Raw genomic sequence first — 24,574 nt, 5'->3', positions numbered from 1 at the left:
AATGAAAATGATGATGTTTAATACAGTGAAATCATGAATTAGAACTTGCCACTTTACTAGTGTTTACCCTACTTATAATTTTTGTGCAAATTAGTGAGGAGATCATTGTCATAAGCCGTCTCTTCTTAAGAAGTTCAATTTTCAAGAATATGAATCACTACGGATTTGTCTGATCATATTTGCTGTATGCCTGTACCTAGAATTTATAGGAAGATGAGATTCTTTGTAGACTTATTTGGAAATTGAAATGACTGAGATTTCATTAAAAGACAATTCCACCTCAACAAAACGTTGATTTGAATACAAATAGAAAAATCCAACAAACATAACAATTTCATCAAATGGGATGTAAATTAGAAAGTTATCACATTTTTAAAATTTCGCTTAATTTCACAAAACTTTTATATTCACATCCTGGTCGATATGCAATTGAGGCGATTGACGACATCACCCATTCACTATTTTTTTATGTATTTTGTTAAATGAAGTATGAAATTTTCAAATTTTCTCCTCAATATATCATGTGAACATTAAAGGTTGTGTCAATGAAAATACTTTATTCACTTTATATAATGCTATGGTTTTGCCAATTCTAGATTATTGTTGTATTGTCTGAGGGGATAAATTCAAAGAAGATTGAACAAGTTACAGAAAAGAGCTGCAAGGATAATTTCAAATGCCCATTTCTTGACCCCTTCGGAAAATTTATTTGCCCTCTTAGACTGGAAAATATTTGAAGATAGAGTAGTTCGCATTTTTAGATTTATTTTAATGTTCTAATGTATGAAATGTATTGCTCCCACTTGTCTGTCTAAACTATTTACTTTTAGGAAAGAAATTCATTCACACTGTACAAGAAGTTCCTCACAAAATAAGTTACACTTCCCAAAATGTCATATTGAATCATTCACTCATTTCATTATCAAGCCGTCTCATTATGGAATAGTCTTCAACATGAACCTCAAAACTTCCCTCTAAATTTTTAAGAAATATTTAAACGATAACCTTTAAATCCAGTTGCAGCTTTTTTTCCAATGGTAAATATCTCCGATGTCAATTTCGATTATTATGTTTTATGAATGTATATTCCCTTCTTTCTAATGATGTGCGTATAGTTAATAGTTATTTATAGTTTCGTTTATTATGTTCTATCATAATGTATGTATATTTTCTAATGTTAATTTAACTGTGTATAATAACATATATAATATATGTTATTATACAATAATTGTGATTGTTTTTTTAATATGCAGGACCCCAAGGGAGAATTTTTTTTATGTTGATTGGGTATCCTGTTGAAATATTGTTAATAAATAAATAAATAAACATTGTGAAAGGAGTATTATTCCTCCCTGAATATTTGGAATTGCCATTGCTTTAACATTTTGTGGTTCAGTCAAGTTGCTGCTTATTGTCAAATTTGTAAAAATTGAAATATTGCATAATTGAAACAATACAATATAATAAAAAAAAGTGTGGGACATCATCAACTATTTCATTTGCATGTCACTGAGTGGTACACCTAACTTTTTTTTGTGAAAAATAAGCGATACTCATAACTTTCTTATTTCATATCCGATTTGGGTGAAATTTTCAGCGTTATGCTTGTTGGATTTTTTTCTTTTGATTCAAATAAAAACACTCACACTATTGAATATATGACAGGTAGCTAACTTTGCTATCGACTATCTATGTGAATCCCTCTTTGCAAAACTTAAGAACAGATGCATAATGAGTCTAAATATTTACGTAGTCACAATACAGAGGAAACTTATTAAGTAAGGGAGCGAAAATTCTACCATTTAGTATGAAAATGATAAATTCACAAAATATTCAGATAAGAATAACTATAACGCTTCATCCCCTTTCCTTTTCTTTCTTTCACTTTCTCCTTATATTTATATTTGCTCGTGGAATTTTAAGGGGACAATAGCCCAAGCCCCAGTGCAGTGATTAAAATTGTGATGACATTTTTGTATTGGTATCAGCTTCAGTATGCAAGTATTATGCATGTTTGATATCGCCCTTTTACACGGTAAAAAAAAATCGTAGGCTAATGGCGAATTTTTAGCACGTGTGAAATCAAACTAGTACATGTATTGATTAGAATCACGAACGCTAATCACAATCACGAATTCAAATTCTACTCCGGAGGTGAATACAAATTATGGTACGAATTTCGCGTGTGAAAGGCACTCATCGTAGTTTGCATTTGCGATGCAGTGCTTTGATTGACAAGTCACCAAGGACATATCTCATTCGTTCGGGAATTCGAATTCAAATCAGTTTTCGAGTGAGCGTGTAAAAGGTCCGATGATTCTAAAGACGAATTGCAATCATCATTACAATGCTGATTCAAGATTCACGTGTGAAAAGACCCTTATTTAATCAGAAGCAAACTTGTGATTCAGGTTGAGTTGGCACTTATTTCCATTGTTAATGTCATCAAAATAATATGAGTGTTGGCTCATTGTTACACCCACCGGTAATGACGAATAATCACGGAATTTGTATCGATAGTATTTCTATTCATGCAGGTATGGTGTAACAATATTTTGATGAGGGGGGGGGGTGCAACATTGAATATTTTCTAAACACTTGTAGTCTCTTATTAATGATCTTTTACGCTTCTTCCTATTTCTTCCTCTTTTTCTCCTGATCTTTTTACTTTGTTTTATCACAACTCGAAAAAGTGATAACTTTTTAAAGTGCCCCCGAAAGAAATATGAATAATATCAAGGAGCAGATTAATAGTTGAAATTGAAATTATCTGATATCATAAGATGATCTGAGATCAAATTGTCGGAGAGCTTTGGCAAGCCTTTTTAGGCTTTAGATAAGACTCTTCAACAAAAGGGTTTATGTGAACTACGTCCAATGCCATTTCGTCCAATGACCGTGTCGTCTAATGTCTTTTGGTTCAATATCACTTGTTAAATAAACATTTCGTCCAGTGCCATTCCGTCCAAAAAGCCACTTCGTCTAAAAGTAGAGTTGGGCGATACAGCAAGGGGTAAAAAGGGCGTTGTGTCAAATTCTTTAGGGCAACAACTTATTTGATGCAGTGTCATCTCCAGAGCATTTTGTTATCATTTTTAATGAAATCGGCCAAAATATTAGAAGCTGCCGCCCAAAATCTGATCTGGGTGGGCGTGGCCCCCAATAGGCCAAATATGGATGGGGATGAGGGCATTTTAGTAATAACTTTAGTGTTTAGTATCCGTTTTGGTTGATTTTTGTGTTGATATGTATACATGTTTTTGTAGAAATGTAAACAAATGAAACTAATAAATCCATTGCCAGAGTTAATCCACATACATGTAGACTTTTTTTTTTCTTTTTTTTTCTCAATTGAAATCACTAGTGATACCCTTTCAGTCATAAAAAAAGATGAGATCAAATGCTTTTATTCAATAAAAGTAAGAAATAATGAAACATTTCCCATTTTGGCTACATAGATGTGTACATGAAATCAAGTTTTTGAGCGATTTTGGGTCTGACATTCACTTACGTATTTAATGTTGAGTAACTTCGGAACCAAGCACCTGAGTGTCACGACTTTGGTCTCAAAAGTTGCGCGACACTTGAAAGTAAAAAGTCAGCTAGAGGCGCGGTCAAAAAATTCGCTCAGTGGATTTATGGGAAAAATATAATGTTACAAAATATGTCAAAAAAAGAATAACATACACATTTTCAATGGGAAGTGGTCCCACGGGACCAAACTCGTTTTTTGGGCCGCAACTTCTCAAGTTTGGACCGATTTTGATAAGGGAGGTATCGAAATTTCATTAGGCTTGTGCCCTTAGAAAACTGCAGCATCATTTTATAGCCTAAATCTACTAGGAGCTGATTTCATAAAATCATTTCTCGCGTGCGTTTTGTTTCAAATGCAAAAACAAAAACAACCAGAACACAAAATAAAGGGGTGGGAGGTGGGTAAATCTTTCGTAGAACCTCTTTTGAAGCACAGTCCTGAAAAAAATTCCAATGCGAGTGAAAAATAAATTTTGCCAGGAGGGGAGGGGGGGGGGGGGGCATTCACCCCCTGGATCCGCACCTGCCCACAGTAACGGTTATTTCACCAAGTGGGAATTGGACCTACTGGATATTGGACCGAATTTCAATTGAACCAACTGGCAATGAGGTTAGGCGAACTGCCTATCGGACAAAGTGTTTTTTGCCACAACAAGCTATTGGACGAAATGGCTATTGGACAAAATGCCTATTGGACGAAGTGTCAATTGGACGAAGTGGCTTCAGACGAAGTGGGTATTGGATGAACTGACATTGAATAGAATAAAACGGCATTAGACGACATGGTAAATAGACGAAATGGTATTGGACGTATAGGTAAATCACCAACCCAGGATCTATAGCACTCGGTTGTCAGGGATGGTCAAGATGTCCTAATGATGACGTGATTCCCACTCAATATTAAACGATCGGTTTATTATGAGTTAAGCTACCCGAAAATTTGTATGTTCTTCCTTATATTCAAATCATATGGGGCGGTCGCACCTGCTTCCTTGTCGTGGCGCCGCACCTGGCCATTACTAAAATTATGGTAAATCAAGAAGGGGGACGATTTTGTGAGCGAATTGGTTATAACCATGGAGACAAAGATCACCTTTATGATACAGTCAAACAACAAAATAATTAATGCATGGATGGGTGTTAATTTCATTTTTAATCACGTTAGGCCTCGAAAGAACCTTGTAAACTATTTTCTGTATTTGCAAATTAAAACAATTATTTAAATGTTATCAAATATTCTGACAATTGCCCCCATTCACAACCATCCATGGGTAAGCAACATTGAGAATCCTCCTCAGGTTGATTACGCTCTAGGGTGATTACTACCCGACTCAATTTACCCCTATTGGGTAACCACCTGCTAGGAAGTACCTCCGAGACAAATGCTGTTCTCTAGCTGGGAAAACCACATTGAAGACATTAATCTCCCCACCCCGACAAATACCCCGAAATCAGTGGCGTATAGAGGGGGGGGGGGGGCTTGGAGGCGCTTGCCCCCTCAAAGTTTCACGACCCCCCCCAAAAAAAAAAATAAAAAGAGGGAAGGGAAGAATATGATATCATTTTCTAAATATTATGTCAAATTCTGTCAATAAAAAACTTTTTTTTTGCTCGCTCGCAAAATTTTATCAATTTTTCCGATACGCCATATCTGGCCCGCCTCATGTTTTTGGGGGCTCGTTGCGCTACTACTCGAGATAGTTACCCTTAAAGCATCACTGCGTTATTTAAAAAAACAGTCATTATCATTAACATTACCATAATTACCTTTATCATTATTATTGTTAATATCATTATTATTAATATTATTATTATCATTATTATCATCATCATTATCATAAATAATATTATTGTCATCCTCACTTTTATTTATATTTTGATTACCATTATATGGGTTATAGGAAAACCTGACGAAGAACAAAGATGGGGGTCTGTAACAGTATCCCTGAAATAAGACGAGAAAGAGTCGTGGCCGAAGGAGAAAAATTGAATTTCAAAATATCAACTGAATTTTGAACTCATAATATGGAATAAAACATGGCATTGAAAAATAAATCGTTTGAGAATTTTCAATATGGCATAATAATAATTAATATTTTCTTCCGTAGACACTGTCTTGACGGATGCCGTCCTGTATTTGAAGACGTTGTTGCATGCAGAATACCAAGAGCAATCATGGCAGAGAAGGCATTGAGCGACAGAACAAACTTCCCATCGCGGGGTCGAGAGCCGACAGAGGGTACCGACGTTGGTACGGGTAGCGCAACAGGTTCAAAGGTCAGTGGCGCGTCCAAAGACCACGAGGAAAAAAGCGTGCGACCAAAGGAGAGGAAGACGAGCTGTACGAAGAATGAGAGAAGCGGTTCAAAGAAGTCTGATCAATTTTGTCGTAAAGATCATGCCGAACAATCTGGTGGTAGAACCCATCAAAATGGAAGACATCATCAAAAGCAGAGAGACCAGCGACAGCAGCATGGATATCCGGCAGGAGGAAGGAGATACCCGCCAAAGACACCAACATCCAAAACAGGGGTCAGAGGTAGAGCCATAGAAGTAGAAGGTTGTGGATTGCCGGTTCTTAGCAAGAGTACGGATTCTCGGTTTTCCAAAGATCGCCTGTAAGTTTGTACTATTTATGAGAAATAATATTTTGCCATGACATGTGAAATCCTCTTTAATATCATAATATTGTTCTTCTAATGGGTGTCAATATCCAGGGGGTGGGGTAGGGTTTGGGTTTATGGAACATACAACTACTTCTTAAAAATTAATTTTCCAACAACAAAATCACCAAAGTTAGAAAATGGAATATTAAATATTAACAAAAAAACAATTATAAGTCATGAAGATCTCGCTCGCATATAATCATCTTACCCAATGATAATACATCCCTATTAGATATGGAAGATTATTAACTTGTTAGTGCCCTTCACGGGGGCAAACAAAAATGTTTCAATTTAACACCTTAGTTTTTATACTTGGTGTACAAAGATCCTCTCGAATTGGCATGGGATATCGTAGGATCGCAGTTTCAGAATTTAATGTGACCGTATATTACAAGTACAAAGATCCTCTCGAATTGGCATGGGATATCGTAGGATCGCAGTTTCAGAATTTAATGTGACCGTATATTACAATGAAAATGAATGGGGTCCCGAAAAAAAGATATTCTTATGAGCTCAGAACCTATGGAATGACATAATTAGAAGAAAGTGCTGACAAAAAATCCATTTATCATTATCGGCCAAATTCCTTTGACACTTTTGATCGTCCGATCACTTCTCTCGCATAAACAAAATGACCCACAATGATTCCATTTAATGGTGGATAAAAAGAAGAAAAGGTTATAAACTGTGAATACGGTCGACATCCCCGTTTTTTTTTAGAGAGAGGGGGAAGGGGTGTCCTAGTATGTTCATTCGTGCTTCGTTCGAAAGCTAAGGCTGCTCGAATTATTTTACTGCAAGTCTTTGTAAGTTTTTTAAGGCTTAAATATTAATGACTGAATGATATATCAAGTGGAACATTTCTTTCAAAAGATACTGGAAACGAATATATATCTGTTCGGGTATATCAGTTGAATTCCTCAGTGTGTGCTACCCTTCATGTTCATGTATCAATATCCTTTCATTGTTCACCCCCTCTTTCTGTCATTTTTTGTTAACCCGTTTACCAGGTCATCTTCTTCAGGACCAAAGGACAACCGCACCTTTCAACCCATCAGTTCAAACTTTTTGAATAACCTTCTTATGATGGAGCCTTCAGAGGCAGCAATTCAGCTTGGTTCGTTGAAGGGAAGCTTTGTCGCAGGTCTCGAGGGAGTTGATGTAGATGCCAAGAAACAACGTCTATTTTGGAACGTTCTTGCTCATCTTTCCGATGGTGTCGGCGTGGCCAGTACAGTTATTATGATTTTTACGGTAGTTGTTGGTTCTAGTCTCTTTAATAAACACCTACCACTTCTTCTGATTGGAAAGCGGGGAAAAGCTTGCAAAGGAGGCGCTCCTGAATTTGTAGGGTTCATCGCGGTACTCTTGAGAGTACTTGAGTCAATGTCTTCCAGTATTCCGAGTAGATTGGCAGACATCAAGGTACCCTTGGTACTCATGGAAGACGTGGTTAACTCCATCGATGGAGAGTTAACACAGGACGTCACACTTTCTCTCAAGAACCTCTTAGAATATATAGAGTCTGTTGAAGCGGATAAAGAGTTAGCGCACATGAAGCAGCGGTTTTCATCGAAACCAGCACCAGATGACTTCAGACAGCAAAGCATCCTTCCAAGTTATGAAGAACTGAAACCATCTTATCGTCCATACTTGAGGCCTCATATAGTGAAAGGAGTCTACCCAAACGCAAATCATTACTTTGAAGTGCATTTCAGGCTCATGAAAGAGGATTTCATCCAGCCTCTCAGAAGTGGTTTAGATCAATATCTTCTTAACAAGCAAGTTCAGCCAAAGAATAGAGTAAAAGTTCAAGATGTCCGGATCTACGAGGAGGTAAAACTTATCCGGCCCGAGGCCAACAATTTCGGGGTGACCTATCTGATGTCATTTAAAAGGATGCCTCACGTCAGATGGGAAGTGTCGAAACGCTTGATTTACGGTTCACTTGTCCTACTATCAGTTGATGAATTCAAATCGTACATTCCAGCAACTGTAGCAAATAGTGATGCTAGACAACTTGCACACGGGGTGGTGGACATACGACTTCTCGATGAAGCAATGTCATCTTTGATTGGCAAAACATTTGTCATGGTGGAATCAACGGTCTTCTTCGAGGCATATCGTCATGTTTTGACGGGTCTCCAGCAGGTAAGCCCTACAGCTTTTCCAATGGCAAGGTATATTCTTGAACTGAGGCCTGACATAAATCATCCAACATATATGAAGAGCTCGGGCCATGCCATACTTGATGTGTCTAATCTCATGGTTGGCGGAAATCCAAATAACGCCACTGATGGCATCAAACCTCAGGTTACCCCTTCAATGAGCATTCAAATCAATCGTATTCCGACATATAGTGCTCCAGAACAAGGCAAAATTGACACCCCCTTTCCCATATCAGTTCTGAATGAATATGCCTGGCCAGGAGCTAAGGAAACCAAGCTAAACCCATCTCAACTAGAAGCAGTAAAAGCTGCTCTGACACAAGAACTGTCCCTGATTCAGGGACCTCCCGGAACAGGAAAAACATACATCGGATTGAAAATTGTTGAAACTCTCCTCAAGAACAAGAATTGCTGGTCAGATAAAGAAACAGGTCCTATTCTACTGGTCTGTTACACAAACCACGCATTGGATCAGTTTTTACTTGGCATCAAGCAATTTCAAGATGAAGGCATCATCCGAGTCGGAAGTCGTAGCAAATGCCCAGAGCTGGAAAATAACAATCTGAAACAAGCCATTCGAATGAAGCGTTTCAGGAATACTGGTAATAAGTACATTACACGCCGTGCTGGGAACATCAAACGGGAAACTACGTTGGTGAAACGTGCTCTTACGGGCGTGCAAACAAGAATCCAGTTGAGTTCTCAAGGTATTTTGAGGGAGACGGAATTAAAGCGTTTCCATGTCATGTCTGAAAAGCACTTCAACAGTATGAAGAAAATAGAAAAATTTGGGTATGCCGATTCGTGGATGATAGAATGGTTAATTCCTGACAATGAGAGCGTGAAGGAAGTTGGACAAAATCACAAAGAAGGGACCACTTGTGACAAGGAAATCGGAGAAGGGGACGCATTGGATTCTGAAGAAGTTGATAAATTGGATGATAATATCGACGTAGAAAATGAAAGAGACTTGATTGAGTCAGAGCGAGTTAACAATGATGACGTAGAAGATGATGAATCATCGGAAGTCAAAGTTGTCAAGAACTTATCTCCGCTAGCAGTTTACTACGACGATCTGTTATCATCAGACGAAATAGAGAAGGATGTAAAGAATTTCCTGAGGGAAAAGACAAACTTGCAAAAGGAAATGAATCCGAACCAAGTTACTTACATACGAGACGTTTGGGTGCTTGATGTTACCCAACGCTGGGAACTATATCATCACTGGTTAGGCGAATATATGTCAATCCTAGAAGCACAGCTCCCTGTTCTCCAAAACGAGTATACTCAATTATGCACGGAGTTGCAGGAGACAAATGATTACGAGAAATGTCTGGTCCTACAGCAAGCTACAATAGTCGGTATGACGACTACAAGGGCAGCTAGTGAACGTGAATTGCTGAAAAGAGTACAACCAAGGATTACCATTGTTGAGGAAGCTGCAGAGGTGCTCGAGTCACACATAATTACATCGCTACATTCTACCTGTCAGCAATTGATCCTGATTGGTGATCATCAACAACTACGCCCAAAGCCAAATGTTTACCAACTAGCAACAAAATATCATCTCGATGTTTCCATGTTTGAACGTCTGGTAAAGAATGGATTCCCCTACAAGAAACTCAGACAGCAGCATCGTATGAGGCCTGAAATATCGTCATTGATGAGAGATCACTTCTACCCGGAACTCGAAGACCACGAATCCGTGTCTTCATATCGAGACGTAAGAGGGGTGGAGAAAAACATCTTCTTTCTTGATCATCAGGAAGAAGAGGCACACGTAAAAGAGACAATGAGTCACTACAATCTCCATGAAGTTGATTTTACAGTAGAATTGTGTAGGTACCTTCTGAACCAGGGTTACAAACCTGAACAGATTTCTATACTCACTGCCTACACTGGACAAGTACTGAAGTTCAAAGGGAAAATGGACAGAGCTACGTTTGAAGGCGTAAGAGTGGCTTCAGTCGACAACTACCAAGGGGAAGAAAATGACATCATTCTACTCTCCTTCGTACGAAGTAGTCAGAATGGCAAGATAGGCTTCCTGAGCATCACCAACAGAGTGTGTGTGGCGCTTTCGAGAGCAAAAGAAGGGCTGTATTGCATTGGGAATTTCACCCTTTACTCTAAGAAATGCAAATTGTGGAGTGGAATCTACGACGATTTGATTGCCAACTGTCGTATAGGTGATGTGTTGAATTTACAGTGTTACAACCATCCGCACAACAAGACGGACGTGAAAAGAGCAGCTGATTTTCAGAAGGTTCCTTATGGAGGATGTGGAATTCCTTGTGGAACGTTGCTCGATTGCGGACATGTGTGTGTCAATTTGTGCCATCCGGTTGATCGACTACATGAAAACTACATCTGTCCCAAACCTTGCACAAAGAAGTGTGAAAGAGGCCATGCCTGTTCTGAGATATGCGGAATCGAATGTCCACCATGCCGTAAGAAAATGGAAAAGAAACTGCCGTGTGGTCACTTTCGTGTCATGAAATGTAGCCAAGATCCCACATCTGTAAAATGCGATGTGATAGTTGAGAAAACAAAGCTTCCTTGTGAACACTTTGTTAAGCTTCCGTGCTATATGGATATCCACAGCTTTGAATGCCCTACAACAGTGCGAAGACAACTCCAGTGTGGCCACTTTAAATTTGAGAGGTGCAGTGAGCATGGAATGTGCTCGGTCATTGTCAGCAAGGATTTACCATGTGGACACATAAAGCTGATAGAGTGTTCAAAGACGGACAATCCCGACATTGTATGTACTGAATTGGTTTCGAAGACTCTGCCTTGTTCTCATAGAAAAGAACTTGAATGCAACGTTGTACCAGATAAAGTCCTTTGTCTTATAGTTGTCACAAAGACACGTCCATCCTGCGGTCACCTAGTTATCGAAGAATGCTCGACACAAAGTGATTGCTCTCAGATTGTGGTCAAGAGTCTGCCATGTGGTCACAGAATGAATATGGAGTGCTCTACAGACGCGAATGGTGTGTTTTGTCAAGAAAAATGTGAAAAGAAGCTCGCTTGTGGACACACTTACACTGGAATATGTGGAGAAAAGTGCATTACGAAATGTGAAGTGTTCGTAATCCGAAACGACTGGCCATGTGGTCACAGAGTAAATGCAAGGTGTAGCGATGGACCAGATTCATGCCATGTCAGATGTCAGACCGAACTTGATTGTGGGCACATGTGCCATGGGACATGTGGTTCATGTATGGGAGGTCGATACCACCTACCATGCCGAGAAAAATGCGACCGTACTCTGGTATGTGGACATAAGTGCACCCTCGATTGTGTTAGCCCGTGTCTTCCTTGTTCCAAGACATGTGAGAACTTTTGCGACCACATAAAATGCAATCATCCATGCGGAGAAGTGTGTCCCCCTTGTACAAAACGGTGTAACTGGAATTGTCCGCACAGCGAGTGTCGAATGCTCTGCTGCGAGACATGCTCCAGATTACCCTGTGATGAACCCTGTCCGAAGCAGCTGAAGAAGTGTGGTCACCCATGTGCCGGCCTGTGTGGAGAGATCTGCCCAAAACTCTGCCGCATCTGCGACGAGGTGAAGCTGAAGGAAATCTTTGCTTCTCAGGACACAGATGCATACAGGTATTTGAACATAATTTGGTTTCACTACTTAACTGGGTAATTCCATTAAGTTTGTACGTCCCACCCCCAGTACTGGGGACCTCCTAAAGTGATTTGTCTCTGCTTACTAGTTCTTATGAAAAGGTTTAATTTTCTCAATTTATCACTCCTCGAGCAGTTCATGAAGTAAAGTAATAACAATTATCATAATAATATATAGGGTCGGATATAGTAAAAATTATTTAATGGAAGTAATTCTTCTTTTACATTTCAGCCTTTTCAATTATGCATTTACGAACTGTTTGGTGGTTAATTCTAGTGATTTTTTTAAATCGTTATTGTTGAAGTCTTTGTATAATTATTATGTTATAGGGTCAGCTGATCACAAGGCTTGTTCCTTTCTTGCTGTCCCTCTCACATTCAATCCAATTTTTATTTCTATTTTTTTTCTTCTAATTTGTGAATACAATACTTTGTATATGTAGTGTTTTTGTATGGATTTTTATGAGCAAATAAATTGAAATTAATTACCAAACTTGAATATGAAAAAGTTTAGGGAAAATCAGCAAAAAAAACTACCTCTTCTAAAAGGAAACGCACAAAAGCCCCCTAAATAAAGAAATTACCTTTTCTGAAATGTGTTATTTTTTATGTTTGAAGGTTTGCATGGTGGTATGAACAATCGCGGAAGTGGTTTACGATGCACCATGCACTAGCGTACCTAAGGGGGGGGCAGGGGGTACACTGCCCCCCCTGACAAGTCACAAGCAAAAAAAAAAGAAGAAGCGAAAAAAGGGAGAAAAACAAAAAGAGGAAGAAGGAAAGAGAGAAAAAAGGGGGAAGGGGAAAAAGAAGAAAGAGTTTAAGAGAAAGGGGAAAACAAAAACTGGACTGCAGACTGTCGGAAAAAAATTATTTACTTTCGGGCACACGGGGCTGTTCCAACTGATTCGGTTTTTAGTTCCACTATCTTTGTCGGTAAATGTCAATTAAACTGTACACTTTTATCGGTAAATTGTGATTTTTACGCAATGCGACTTTTAGAGCTCTCTGTCCGCACAGCGAGTGTCGAGTGAGGACGGACTGGGCCAAAGACCTTATAATATATTACTAGACCGAAAGCTGCGTGCGCGTTCAGCACAAAACAAATGAGATTAGGCTCCGCCTACCGCGATCATTTGAAGACAAAAATAAGCCCTCATTGACATTCATGAGCATGAAGATATTCATAATCCGGCCTTTTCATTGGCTAAGAGCGTCATTAATACGCGATTTCCCCGATTCTTTGTCATCGATATTAGTGGTATCGTGTTACAGAATTAATTATTCATTTGACCTCATTACGTCATCTAATTTATTCATTCTGAAACTTTTCTTTCCACACAAAAATGGACCTACGAACATTCCGGTGAGTACGTATAAATTGATAAAACCACATTAATTCAGTGGACTATTTACACATTTCACACTGTATTTTGTGATCTTAGATTATTTCTTTAACTAATTAGAGAGTTTTCTATCATTCTTCTGTTAAAGAAAAGCGGAATTTGGTCTTTGAAATTGAAGTTAGATTGTCATCGTCGCCCGGCCCAGTGCAGCCTGTATGTTGCTTTTCAGTGGTTATGCCGCTGTGTCAACCACATGTATTTTGTACGGGAGTCCTAGCCGGCTGGGCATCGAGAGAAAATCGGGCCGGGCCGGAGCCCACGATTGATTAAAACAAGAAGAATGAAGCTTCTTTTTGTACACTGTATAACGTTAGATCTAGAGGGAGATCTGCATCTATCTTCAGTAGATCGAGACTCAGTCAGGAATACTGTGAAGCGGAGTGTGGAAGAAGATATGCCTGTCATCATTGTGTCAATCCTCACTAGATTCTCGTCAGTTTCAGATATCAAATTTATTTTGCATAACTTCAGGCTTCTTCTGCATTTAGCCCCCACCCATTTTAATTCTTATTGTCATTTATATAGTTAGACTCGGTATTAGAAATAACATGCTGCTCTGCATGTTTGTCTCACTCTCATTATCAATAGATCAAGATCTAATTTCTGGTTAACAGAGCCTAGTCCCATTCTTAATTTTACTTTATCAGTTTACATGGTTTATGTTACTTTACTTTTATCCATCGATGCTTGTACCGGTACGTAGATCTGGGCCTACCTAATTCAAATCTAGTCATCTAACTTATACTTTCCCAACCCTCGACACGTACCCCCAGGGCTTAGGATCTAGGTCTATCATTTTAGGCCTAGATGTAGGTCTGGGCCTAAACGACTACATTTACATGTACGAGTATGACTGTCGGTGGACCAAGGACTAGATCTAGATGCTATCATCTACTCTCGGTCAATAATGGCAATGAAGGTTTAGCCAGGAATAAAAGTCAGACATCAAAAATTTCTAAATCGATATAGGGCCTACATCTAGGTAAAGTCACCGAAGGGTTAGCTTTACATTCTAGGTCTAGATAGATCGAGAGTCTATCGATAGTCTAGATCTAGAACTTATTTAGATACATGAATGCTGTCACGCAGCACTGATTCTGGTTGGACTAGATCTACCTAGTGCATGAGATTATGAAATTATGTTGTTAAAATCAAATGAATTAAGATTCGGAATAAAAAGATGCAGATTTTTTTTTTTTGTGGGGGGGGGGCAGACATGTGAAGAAAAAAAATTAGAGAAACCTGAAATTCAGAAAGTGAGGGCCCGAAGCTACCTATATTGCCTAGGGTTGTTTTTTGCATTTTCTAAAGTAAAATTGAAGGATTTCATGCAATTCTTTTTTTTATGAAGGTTTTCACATTTCAGCTCCCACCCAAACCCCTCCCCCTACACTGTTTGAAAATTTATTCTTAAAATAAAAGAAGTTCCTGCAGCAGAGTCTCGAGAAAACCTGTAATTTTACCAGATTGCATAATCTTACATTATATCATGTAAAATTACAGGAAATTGTTATTTGGTGTATGGAACCTTACAAATTTCCTTAAATAAAACACCATTTTCCCCTTTTTAAACAGACCTGTTCTGTAGAAAACTTCCTGTTTTATGAATTTACAGAATGATTATGTTATTGCTTTCTGCAAAATCTTGTTTTTTTTCTGTAAAATCAGGGTTTTTTTTACAGTGTACATACGGCCATAAAAGAGATCACTTGACACTTATTGTTCTCTCTTTTCTTTCACAAACAGGTTGAGTTTGAAGAACAAGAAAAACAGTAGAGGTCTACCTGGTACCTATGGTTAAACATGATGATCATAAGTGCATGTATCATTTTGCAGATTCTCATCCAGGTATAAAAGTTAAACTAACCCATAAAAAATTGCAGATACATTACATGCATTGAAATGAATGTTAACCATGTTTACATTAAATAAAAATAACCAGAGCCACTGCTAAGAGGTAGGATCTATACTGAATAAACACTTCCTATATATACAGGCTCTCGACTCTCTCGAGTCTAAAATAGAATAAGAACCAATGCCAAAAGTTATGCACCTTGGGCCAATTTATAAAATAAGGTCATGTCCTGGATCTACTATTATTTAAATGGCCTTTTTATTTCCTATTTGTTTATAAACAAAGCAATATTTATTTTTCATGATTATATTTTATAAAATTCATTTTATTCATTCTTTAGTGTGATATTCATATTTCATATTTGTAGATTTACAATTTTTTTTAAATCTTATTATTTTACATTTTGTCCAATAGGATGATGCAACTCTACAATTTCCATGGAGGTGATTGATGATGATAAACAATTGGTGAAGTAGGCCTAATAGAACAGTGATAGGACCACAAAGAGAAATACAACCTACAGCAGTTATATGAGTGAGTTAATAAGTGATTATTTTTAATAATGGGGGGGTTTTCACAAAATTTTCAGGCAACGAATAGACCTGCCTTTGAAAAAAAAACATTTCAATTCTGTTTTTAGGTTATAGTTAGGTGTCGTTTTTATTCGCAGATCAAAATATTCTGTGCAACAAAACATATCATCTTTAATTCTGACTATTACATATAATTTATATATGTTAATTCATGTATTCATATTTATGGGAAATCTCTGACATTTTTTTTTAATAGAGTACATGTAGTTATAATGGAGAGTGGTATGCAAACTGCATAGAACAGGTTTAAGTGATATGCTTTGTAGAAGTACATGTTTATAATTAGTAGAAGTAAGATTTCCTATGTTATGTGATGAAGAAATTTATATACCGGTATGTATAGTCTTACTTTTCTTAAAACAATTATGTTTTACAAATCATGACAATTTTAATTTAAATTCATTGATTTTCTTTCTCTATTTTTTCAATCTGCAGGACTGGTGTAACAGATGTTTTCATTCAAGAAATCCAACAAATTGAAGAGTGACTTAGCTTAGGAAGCACTTGATAAAGATGGAAAAGGTTTTTTTTTTCAAGTCCAATTTTTTTTATTTTTTATTATTATCACAACCCCAAATTCATGAAGTATGAAATTTCCTGTCGATTTTCATTAAAACTGGTTGCAAAAGGAAAAGCTATAAACATACAAATAGGAGCGGCGAAGTGAAGTTGAAAGTGGGGGGGGGGGGGCACAGGGAAAATGCTGTATTATGTGAAATTTTAAAGAAGTTGCGAGAGAGCAAAATTTTGACATTTTTAAAAAGAAAATCCAATTTTGTGATAGATTTCGACAAAATATTCAGAATGATATATTTCACCCTTTTTTGGGGGGGCAAGAGTCCTTCAAGCCCCCCCCCCCCCTCCATCTGTAGTGTACGAAACTGCTTATCTACCCCCACTCACATGAATTATTAAACTTAATGCACAAAGGATTTCCTTATTGTTTTCTTGTTTCAAAGGGCACTCGTCATGGTGACCATAAAACGGGTCCTTCTCAGGTGAAAGGGGCACAGAACAAATTCTTTAGGAGCACTTTTCTTGGGTAAAAGGGGGCAGTTATTCGAGAAAGGGCACTTACAAGAAGGCGAGGGGGCACTTTTTAACACTTAAAACGGGCCCTCAGATGAAAGGGCACAGAACACGTTCGGGGGGGCATTTTTTGGTAAAAATTTGCATACAAGGAAGAGCACTTGGTAACACCTAAAACAGGTTCTCGTCAGGTGAAAGGGACACAGTACACGTTCGTGAGGGGGCATTTTTCTTACATAAAATTAAAGGCACTTTTTAGTGCTTCAAAAAGTAGGGGCCGGAACTGTGCCCCCCAGGATCGCTGCCCCTGCATACAAAAAACATTTTCGTTCGATTCAAAGTATTAACATATGCTTAAGAAAAAAAGTAAGGCTAAATCCTCTGATAATGTGATATTTTTTCTGGCTATTAATAAAATTCACAACTAACCAGAAAATGCCTTCATGTCTTTCATTTGTATTCATATAGTATTTGTACAGAGCTAAAATGAAAGGGATTTGGAATTGGCAAAATTCAAATGAGATGGAGATCGAGAGAGAGAAAGAGTGATGAGAAGGGGGTTGAAAAGAGATGAGAAAGAAATGGAGGGGCACATATGAAGAGATAATTTAGAGGGGGGGGGGGGGGTAAGAGAGCACGAATGGTGGGAAGTAGGAACAAAGGGGTGGAAGAGAAATAAGACGAGATTTATGGAAACCAGGAGACAGATAACAAGTGGGAAAAGAAGAAGGAAATATATGTAGGAGAAAGGCGGCACCAAAATAACGTGAGTGGGAAAATTATTAAATGGAAAAACAGAGCAAGAAATGCTGGAGAATAGAGGGGACAGGAAACGTATTAACATGATAAACTGGGGCCCGTTTCATCATGAGTTACAAGTATGGTAATTATGATTGGTTATAGCGCGTTACCATCGTAGTTAACTACGATGGTAACTGCTATAACCAATCATAATCTAGGTTACCACGGTAATCACAATAACAGCGATGTTTAAATAGCTGTAATTCATTATGAAACGGACGCCAGATGAAGAAAACAGGCACGGGGATCCATGAGGGCCGGGGTCGGCCCCTTACGTATTATACCTTGAACAAAATATTTTTTTTTTGCTTCTCGAAATTTGTAACAAGAAATGTACTCTATTAGTGGTGACAGTTATTTTTTTCAGTAACCATACTCAACCAGTGAAAATTACCATCAAATTGTAATAACCATGTTCTGCCCCCACCCGCCCCCCCCCCCCCTCCCTAGAAAAAAAAAAGAAAACAAGACTTTTGGGTCAGTGCAACAGCCCCCTTTGATCCGTTCGGCGGCCTCTGCCGGCTATTTAGAGTCTAGATTCAATTCAATTATTTTATTTTCCACTTTCAATTTCATATTTACAATTATGATACAATTGACAAAGTAACATATAATCACAATTGAAGTACATACAAAAATTGACAACATTATAAAATTACAATAGACAATTATCAAATCGAAATATAAATGATTGAAAGCTAGGAGGGAGGGCCAACTGAAAAACAGAGCTTGTATAATGTAGGCCCCCTAATATTGATTAATTAATATTGATTCTTTACATTTGTTAAAAACTAAGATTGCTTTGAATATCTTAACATGTGACAATTTGGCGATGGCAAAAGCACTTGAGACCTCTTTAACTAATCACGACTTGAAGACTACTCTTTTCATCTTCCCTTTTAGAAACGGCATAGGCCTATAAGACACAATACCTGTACAAACAATGCTTTGTTTTTAAGTGATATCGATTGTGATATCGATACTTTATTGAGCGCAATGTATCGTCTCAGATTTGCGCTTGCTTGATTCGCTGAATCCTTCGCGTCACGAGCGCGTAACAAAATGAATACATTAATGAATTTGCCAAGTTGACCTTTGTCATTGCGCTGATGTGCGTATTGTCTAATACACGTACAAAACCACAGTCGACGAGGGAGCATCGTACGAAATTAATATTAATGAGGGCTTATTTTAGCTTCTAATGGATTAAACAAAATGGCGGTAGCTTCGGGGGCTTGGACTGGGCTGACCAGGGACAGGAAAAAGTAAGAGAACACCTTTTAGGTAATATAATTATAACAATAAAAATTTCACGCGTAGCGCTCGCATCAATTTTTTTGTCGGATACGTAAGATAAATGTATTTTTTTCAAGTTTAAATATTAAACATTTTCAGCTTGCACTTCGCGCACGCGTCAATCGATTAGCTAGTTGTTAATAATAGAAACTAATTTGTTCACGGTTACAAAAAGTGCTTATAATATCCAGTTCATAGGCCGGAATATCAAAATTTTCAGCTCGCGCTTCGTGCTCACATATAACTGTTTAGAGATATCCATCCTGTTCATAGTTAAATGAAGTGCTTAGAATGTCCGGTTGTCAGGTCGGAATATAAAAAATAAAAAAATATCAAAAGTATATCATTAGAAACCAATTTGTTCGCGGTAACAAAAATTGCTTAGAATATCAAGTTCTTAGGTCGGAATATCAAAAATTTCAGCTCGAGCTTCGCACTCGCATGAAATTCCATCCTGTTCATAATTAAATGAAGTGCTCAGAATGTAAAGTTTTCAGGTCGAAATATAAAAAAAAATTAGCTCGCGCTTCGCGCTCACACCAATTAGTTGTTTTTAACTACCATCTTGTTCATAGTTTAAAAAAAGTGCTTAGAATGTCCACTTTTCAGGGAGGAATATTTCACATTTTCAGCTAGCTCTTCGCGCTCGCATCAATTAATTATTCAGTTAGAAACCAGCTTTTTCAAGGTACTAAAAGAGCTTAGAATGTCCAGTTCTTAAGTCAAAATATCAAAAGTTTTAGCTCGCGCTTCGCGCCCGCACGACTGTTTAGAAACCCATCCTGTAAAACTGCTTAGAATGTCTATTGTCCAGTTTAGCTCGCGCTTCGCACTCGCATAATTTATTAAGGAAGATACTCATCCTATTCATGTTTAAGTGCACAAAATGTATCGCTTTAGGTCTAAATTTTTAGAAAAAAATCAGCTCGCGCTTCGCGCTTGCAATTATCATTTTTAACTGATTTCAATGTCAAATACCTATTTTATAACGTCCCCAAATGAGCAGAATTGGGAACATAATGTAAACACCTTTAAAGAGGAATAAAAGAGGTATTTTAATATAAAATTGTTACATTGCAATTACCACTTGATTAGAAATATATCGATCACGATCCAATACATTTAATTTCTGGAATGATATACAAATTAAAAATTAATTTCGACTATAAAATTAAATCGCCCGATAGCAAATATCAGAAGTAGCAAGATCCCAAATGTTTTATTGGGCACCCCCTGGGTGACCTTTCCAACCTTCAGTGCCACTGCCAGACCTACATATCCAAACGTGTATGGGGGGGGGGCGGGGCTGCAAAATGCAGGGCAACGAGGACTGCTAGGTGCCCAAATATCCTCGTGTATTGGTAATTTTATGACCGAATGTGTAATTTCTGCACGTTTCACATCATGTAAAAAGGCTAAATAATAATTGAAAAAAATAATTGAAATTAAAAACTGTGAAGTTGATATTTGGGCAATGATTATCAACACCCGCCTTGAAAAAATTGTGCCTATATAAGTCCATGCCTACTACCCCAACCTTGCTCATCCTTGTCGCTTGCCCCCCCCCCCCTGACGAAATATGCCAGGTACGCCACTGACACCATGTGTAAGGTCCTGGAAGGACTGAGCGGGGGACTGAGATAAAAGTGGATAGAGATAGAAGTGAAATGAAAAGGGAAGAAATTGGAGGTTGGGAAGTAAAGTATTCGTTACGGAATGAGTGTAGTTCCTTAAGAGAACCAGAAAGAGTGGAAAACTGACATGTAGGCAGGATGACAGGCTTGAGTAGGAGATTGGCTCGGTTGAGTTGGCTTGAGTTGGGCTGGATAGGTGAGAGGCTTGAGTAAAAGAGAAACGGCTAGCTTAAGTCGCCAAATTGGGCTGTAGAGCAGGACCAGGAAAGTAGAATCTACGTTTCGTTCATGAGTGAAGACGGCCTTTTCTCCAGTCCTCCAGGACCTTACAGATGATGTATAGTAAGCCATTTCGCGATTGTTTATTTTTTTGTAATGCATTTTCAATACATTTTTATTTCCAATCTAGATTCATGCAACGGGAAGAATGCGGACACGTTTTTGAAGTATCCGAACTCGACAGGCACATTGGTCTTCACCAAAAGAAGACCACAAACTCGTTTATTTTGGTAATACATGTATTTTTTTTACAATGATATATACTTGTAATGGAAAACATCCATCTTTTCACATCGGAATTTGACTTATTTTTAATATTGATCATATTAATTTGTTATATTTCATTTAAGAGCATCTGACAAAAAAAAGTAAAGAAATTATATTATGAATCATTTTTATCTTTTTAATTATTTTCCCTACCCTGAGCGACCCGACTGCCCGAGACTCTTACTTGACATGGTTATAATTATGCTGTCATTTTGGGTGTAGAATGTTAACAGCCTGTGTTATTGTTAAAATCTATTCATAAAATTCTGATTATGATAACATCACGATGCACATGCACAGTAATGATAACAATATTATACCACCTTGTTCCAAAGGATTCATTACACAAGTATGAGACGAATATAAAAAAATTAAAAAATTTATTTTAACCTGCAAAAGGACACATTACATTTCAATTTAGAATTCTATGACAAACATTCTGCCCTGTGGTGCGTGTGAAAGCATCTGATTTAAAACTGTTATTGTCATCGTAGTTCTAATCCACCCGTCTTTCATATATCTTTCTCAGTTGAAGAGATGCCCAAAATGCAGCACGCCATTACGTCACAGTAGACGATACGGAACTATCATCAAGCTATCGAGGAGGCACGTGTTGCATGTCAAGAGGAAGATGGAAGCTAGGAAGAGGCAGGTAATGTCGGGAAAACGTGATTTACAACAGAACATGAAGAGAACCCTTACCCTTGCAAATCTACGCCCCCTAGGTATCGAACATCACACCATAGGGATCTGGCTTCGTAGACACAATGAGCTTAAAATGGAATATGAACCGGCTTTCACGTCTCGACTCCTACTCATACGTATATTGATTGAGATGCATGAAATGTTAACCAATGAATGTACAAAGTCACACCGGGATAAGTTAAGTTCCAAGAGTAAAAGTTCCTTATGGAAAGGACACAATGATGTGGCTAAAGCACAGATGGCTGAGCTGGGCAAGGCAGTTCTTAGAGATGCCACTAGCTTTTCGCGCCAAGAAGCTAATGACCTTCATGAAGTAATGCATCGAACCATTTACACTGTACTTCTACTGATTAATTGGCTGAAGCCAACGGGCCGGCAAAGTTTCCAGCACCTTGAATATTTTCTTAAACTACTTGACGGGAAACACTTTCTCCGTGATCATGGTGATGCAGACTTGAAGCAGATACGACAGGTTCTCGACGACCTCTACAAATCTACTTTAGATAAATGGCTAGAGAATATTAAGGAATTTCACCCAAGTCGTACGACGACCTTTGCCCGTGAGAAATGGCGTCAATGTCCGAAAGGGCATACATTCATGGTTCAGGAGGACACAGATAGCATTCTAAAAATAGACTGTGATGTATGTTTGCACATGAAATCAAGAGACATTTCAGCGAAAGAAGGTCAATCCCTCAATGCAAGTTCTTCTGCCACTGCGGAGCAAAGATTGTCAGAAAGAGAGTTTCGTCGTCTTGCAATAGAAGTTGCAAGTTGTGGGCCACGACGCGGACCGGGGAAAATGCCATATAACAGCGCGCGAAGTATGAACACTTCCCACAATGCCACCAAGGTTGATCGTGGTAAACCTAGTACTAGACGAGGTCGACAAAGACGTGCTGGTCGAGATGATGGTCAGCAAAATACGTCTGGAAGGTCTGGGGATGTCCCGAGAGAAACTGTTAGGCCGACGGTTGAGCAGCACACTTCAACTTCCGGTCAAAGTCGAGCAGCGAGAAGTACAGGCATTACTTTCAGAGATAAGAGGCAGTCAGAAGGAAAGGTGAATCCGAGTAATAAAAAGTCCAAATCACCAGAACCTAGCGATCGCGCACCTGATCATGTTTCAAATAATTCTCGGAGAAGAAACAGAAATCGAGGTGGTGGTCGAGGAAATGGCCAAAGTGGGGATGGTGTTGGAGACAAATAGACTGTGAACAGAAAAGTTTATCTAGTCTTTCTGGGGGAAGGGGGATATTCTGAAATGTCTCGTATTAAAGCTTCCACTTCACTTTCCTCATTATGTTACCCATTAAATGGAGCGCTAATGTACCTCCAAATTCGTATTCTGAAAACTCTATTAGCGCTCAACAACGAGCGCTCAACAACGAACGTATAGGCAGCAACCAACGAACGTAGAGGGCAGCAACACACAAGCGTGTTGCTCTAAGGAAGGTCAACTCAATACGCGCATGCAGCTGAGGTACGCGCATATTTTATCATTTATGCCAACAAAATCATACGCCGATCAAATACAACAACAAATTAGTAGCGATCACGAAAACAATATGAAAGAATATGACTACAACGATATCAAAGATAACATTAAAAAATTATGTTGGAGAATATACATACATTTGAAAACATACGTAGAAATTTAAAACTTTACAAATATAAGTTTTAGAAACTGAATCATTACCAAATCGGCCAATGCAATGCATCCGATGCGTGGGTTGTTTTTTTTCGCCGTCCATGCCATGGTCTCGGACTCGGAGTTGAAATTTAGACCCGGATTTCGGGGATACAGCGCCTTTATTTCAGATTTATAGACTTAAAAGTCAAATGACATTTAAAATTTGAAATCTAACCTTGAACAATCATCGTTGATAAACATCAGCCCTGAAGCCATTACACTTCAAATCAGGCCATGCAAATTAGACGTCATTGTCTAAGTTGCTAGAAGATCTATGACGAGTCGCCTGAAGCCCCAGCGCATCATCAGCGTCACTAGCTAGCTACACGATCGGCGCACCTAGGCCAGAAAAATGACCTCGATTATTACGGTGGTTGTCTATGCATTTATTGGTGGTGCAGCGAAATTTAGCAGAAGAAAATAACAGACCGGGTGGGTGTTTCATAAAGCTGTTCGTAAGATACGAATGACTTTACGCACGACTGGTGATCCTTTCTTGTGCTATCTGATATCCCTATGTAATTGAGTTATGACCCAAGAACAGGTTCCAGTCGTGCGTAAAGTCGTTCGTAACCTTACGAACAGCTTTATGAAACACCCACCGGAGGTATCCTCGTCATAGACTTAATATTCCAAAATGAGGAAAAATGTCAAAATCATGATTATTTAAGGTAAAATATTATCTTCAAAAATGATAAAAATATTTTTAATATTATTACCCAGAATAACCGATCTAAAAGTTTTTCATTAAAAAATATTTAAAATTAACAAATGAAAAAAAAATCAACTCTACAAAGTTCCCCCAAACCCACCTTATTTTTTAGAGTGGTCACAAAATTCGAGCGGAGTTGACCTTCCTTAGAGCAACACGCTTGTGTGTTGCTGCCCTCTACGTTCGTTGGCAGCAACACACAGCAGTGTTGCCACTCGATACGCGCATACAATTGAAGTGCGCGAACAATTTGGTAGTCATGCCAACGAAACCATGAACCGACACAATACTCTC

General features: G+C 38.3%; 1 protein-coding gene and 1 long non-coding RNA gene across 3 annotated transcripts; both read left to right on the top strand.

Moving 5' to 3' along the window:
• Positions 1–5,932: 5,932 nt before the first annotated feature.
• LOC129276920 (NFX1-type zinc finger-containing protein 1-like) lies at positions 5,933–23,085 on the top strand. The gene is made up of 4 exons (XM_064095706.1): positions 5,933–6,066; positions 7,211–11,989; positions 21,034–21,133; positions 21,700–23,085. Exons 1-4 carry the CDS (start codon positions 5,933–5,935, stop codon positions 23,083–23,085), a joined length of 6,399 nt encoding a protein of 2,132 aa, XP_063951776.1.
• Positions 12,945–16,417, top strand: LOC135153167 (uncharacterized). 2 transcript variants are annotated; one of them, XR_010292683.1, is made up of 4 exons: positions 12,945–13,376; positions 15,163–15,264; positions 15,686–15,805; positions 16,300–16,417. It is a non-coding gene; the product is annotated as an uncharacterized LOC135153167 (long non-coding RNA). The 2 variants fall into 2 exon arrangements; XR_010292682.1 differs by lacking the exon at positions 12,945–13,376 and having other exon boundaries at positions 15,102–15,264.
• Positions 23,086–24,574: the final 1,489 nt, after the last annotated feature.

This window comes from Lytechinus pictus, chromosome 2 (assembly GCF_037042905.1).
Source record: "Lytechinus pictus isolate F3 Inbred chromosome 2, Lp3.0, whole genome shotgun sequence".
Classification (NCBI taxonomy): Eukaryota; Metazoa; Echinodermata; class Echinoidea; order Temnopleuroida; family Toxopneustidae; genus Lytechinus; species Lytechinus pictus.
Note: the sequence above shows the minus strand (reverse complement) of the source record. Positions and strands in the feature narration are given on the sequence as shown.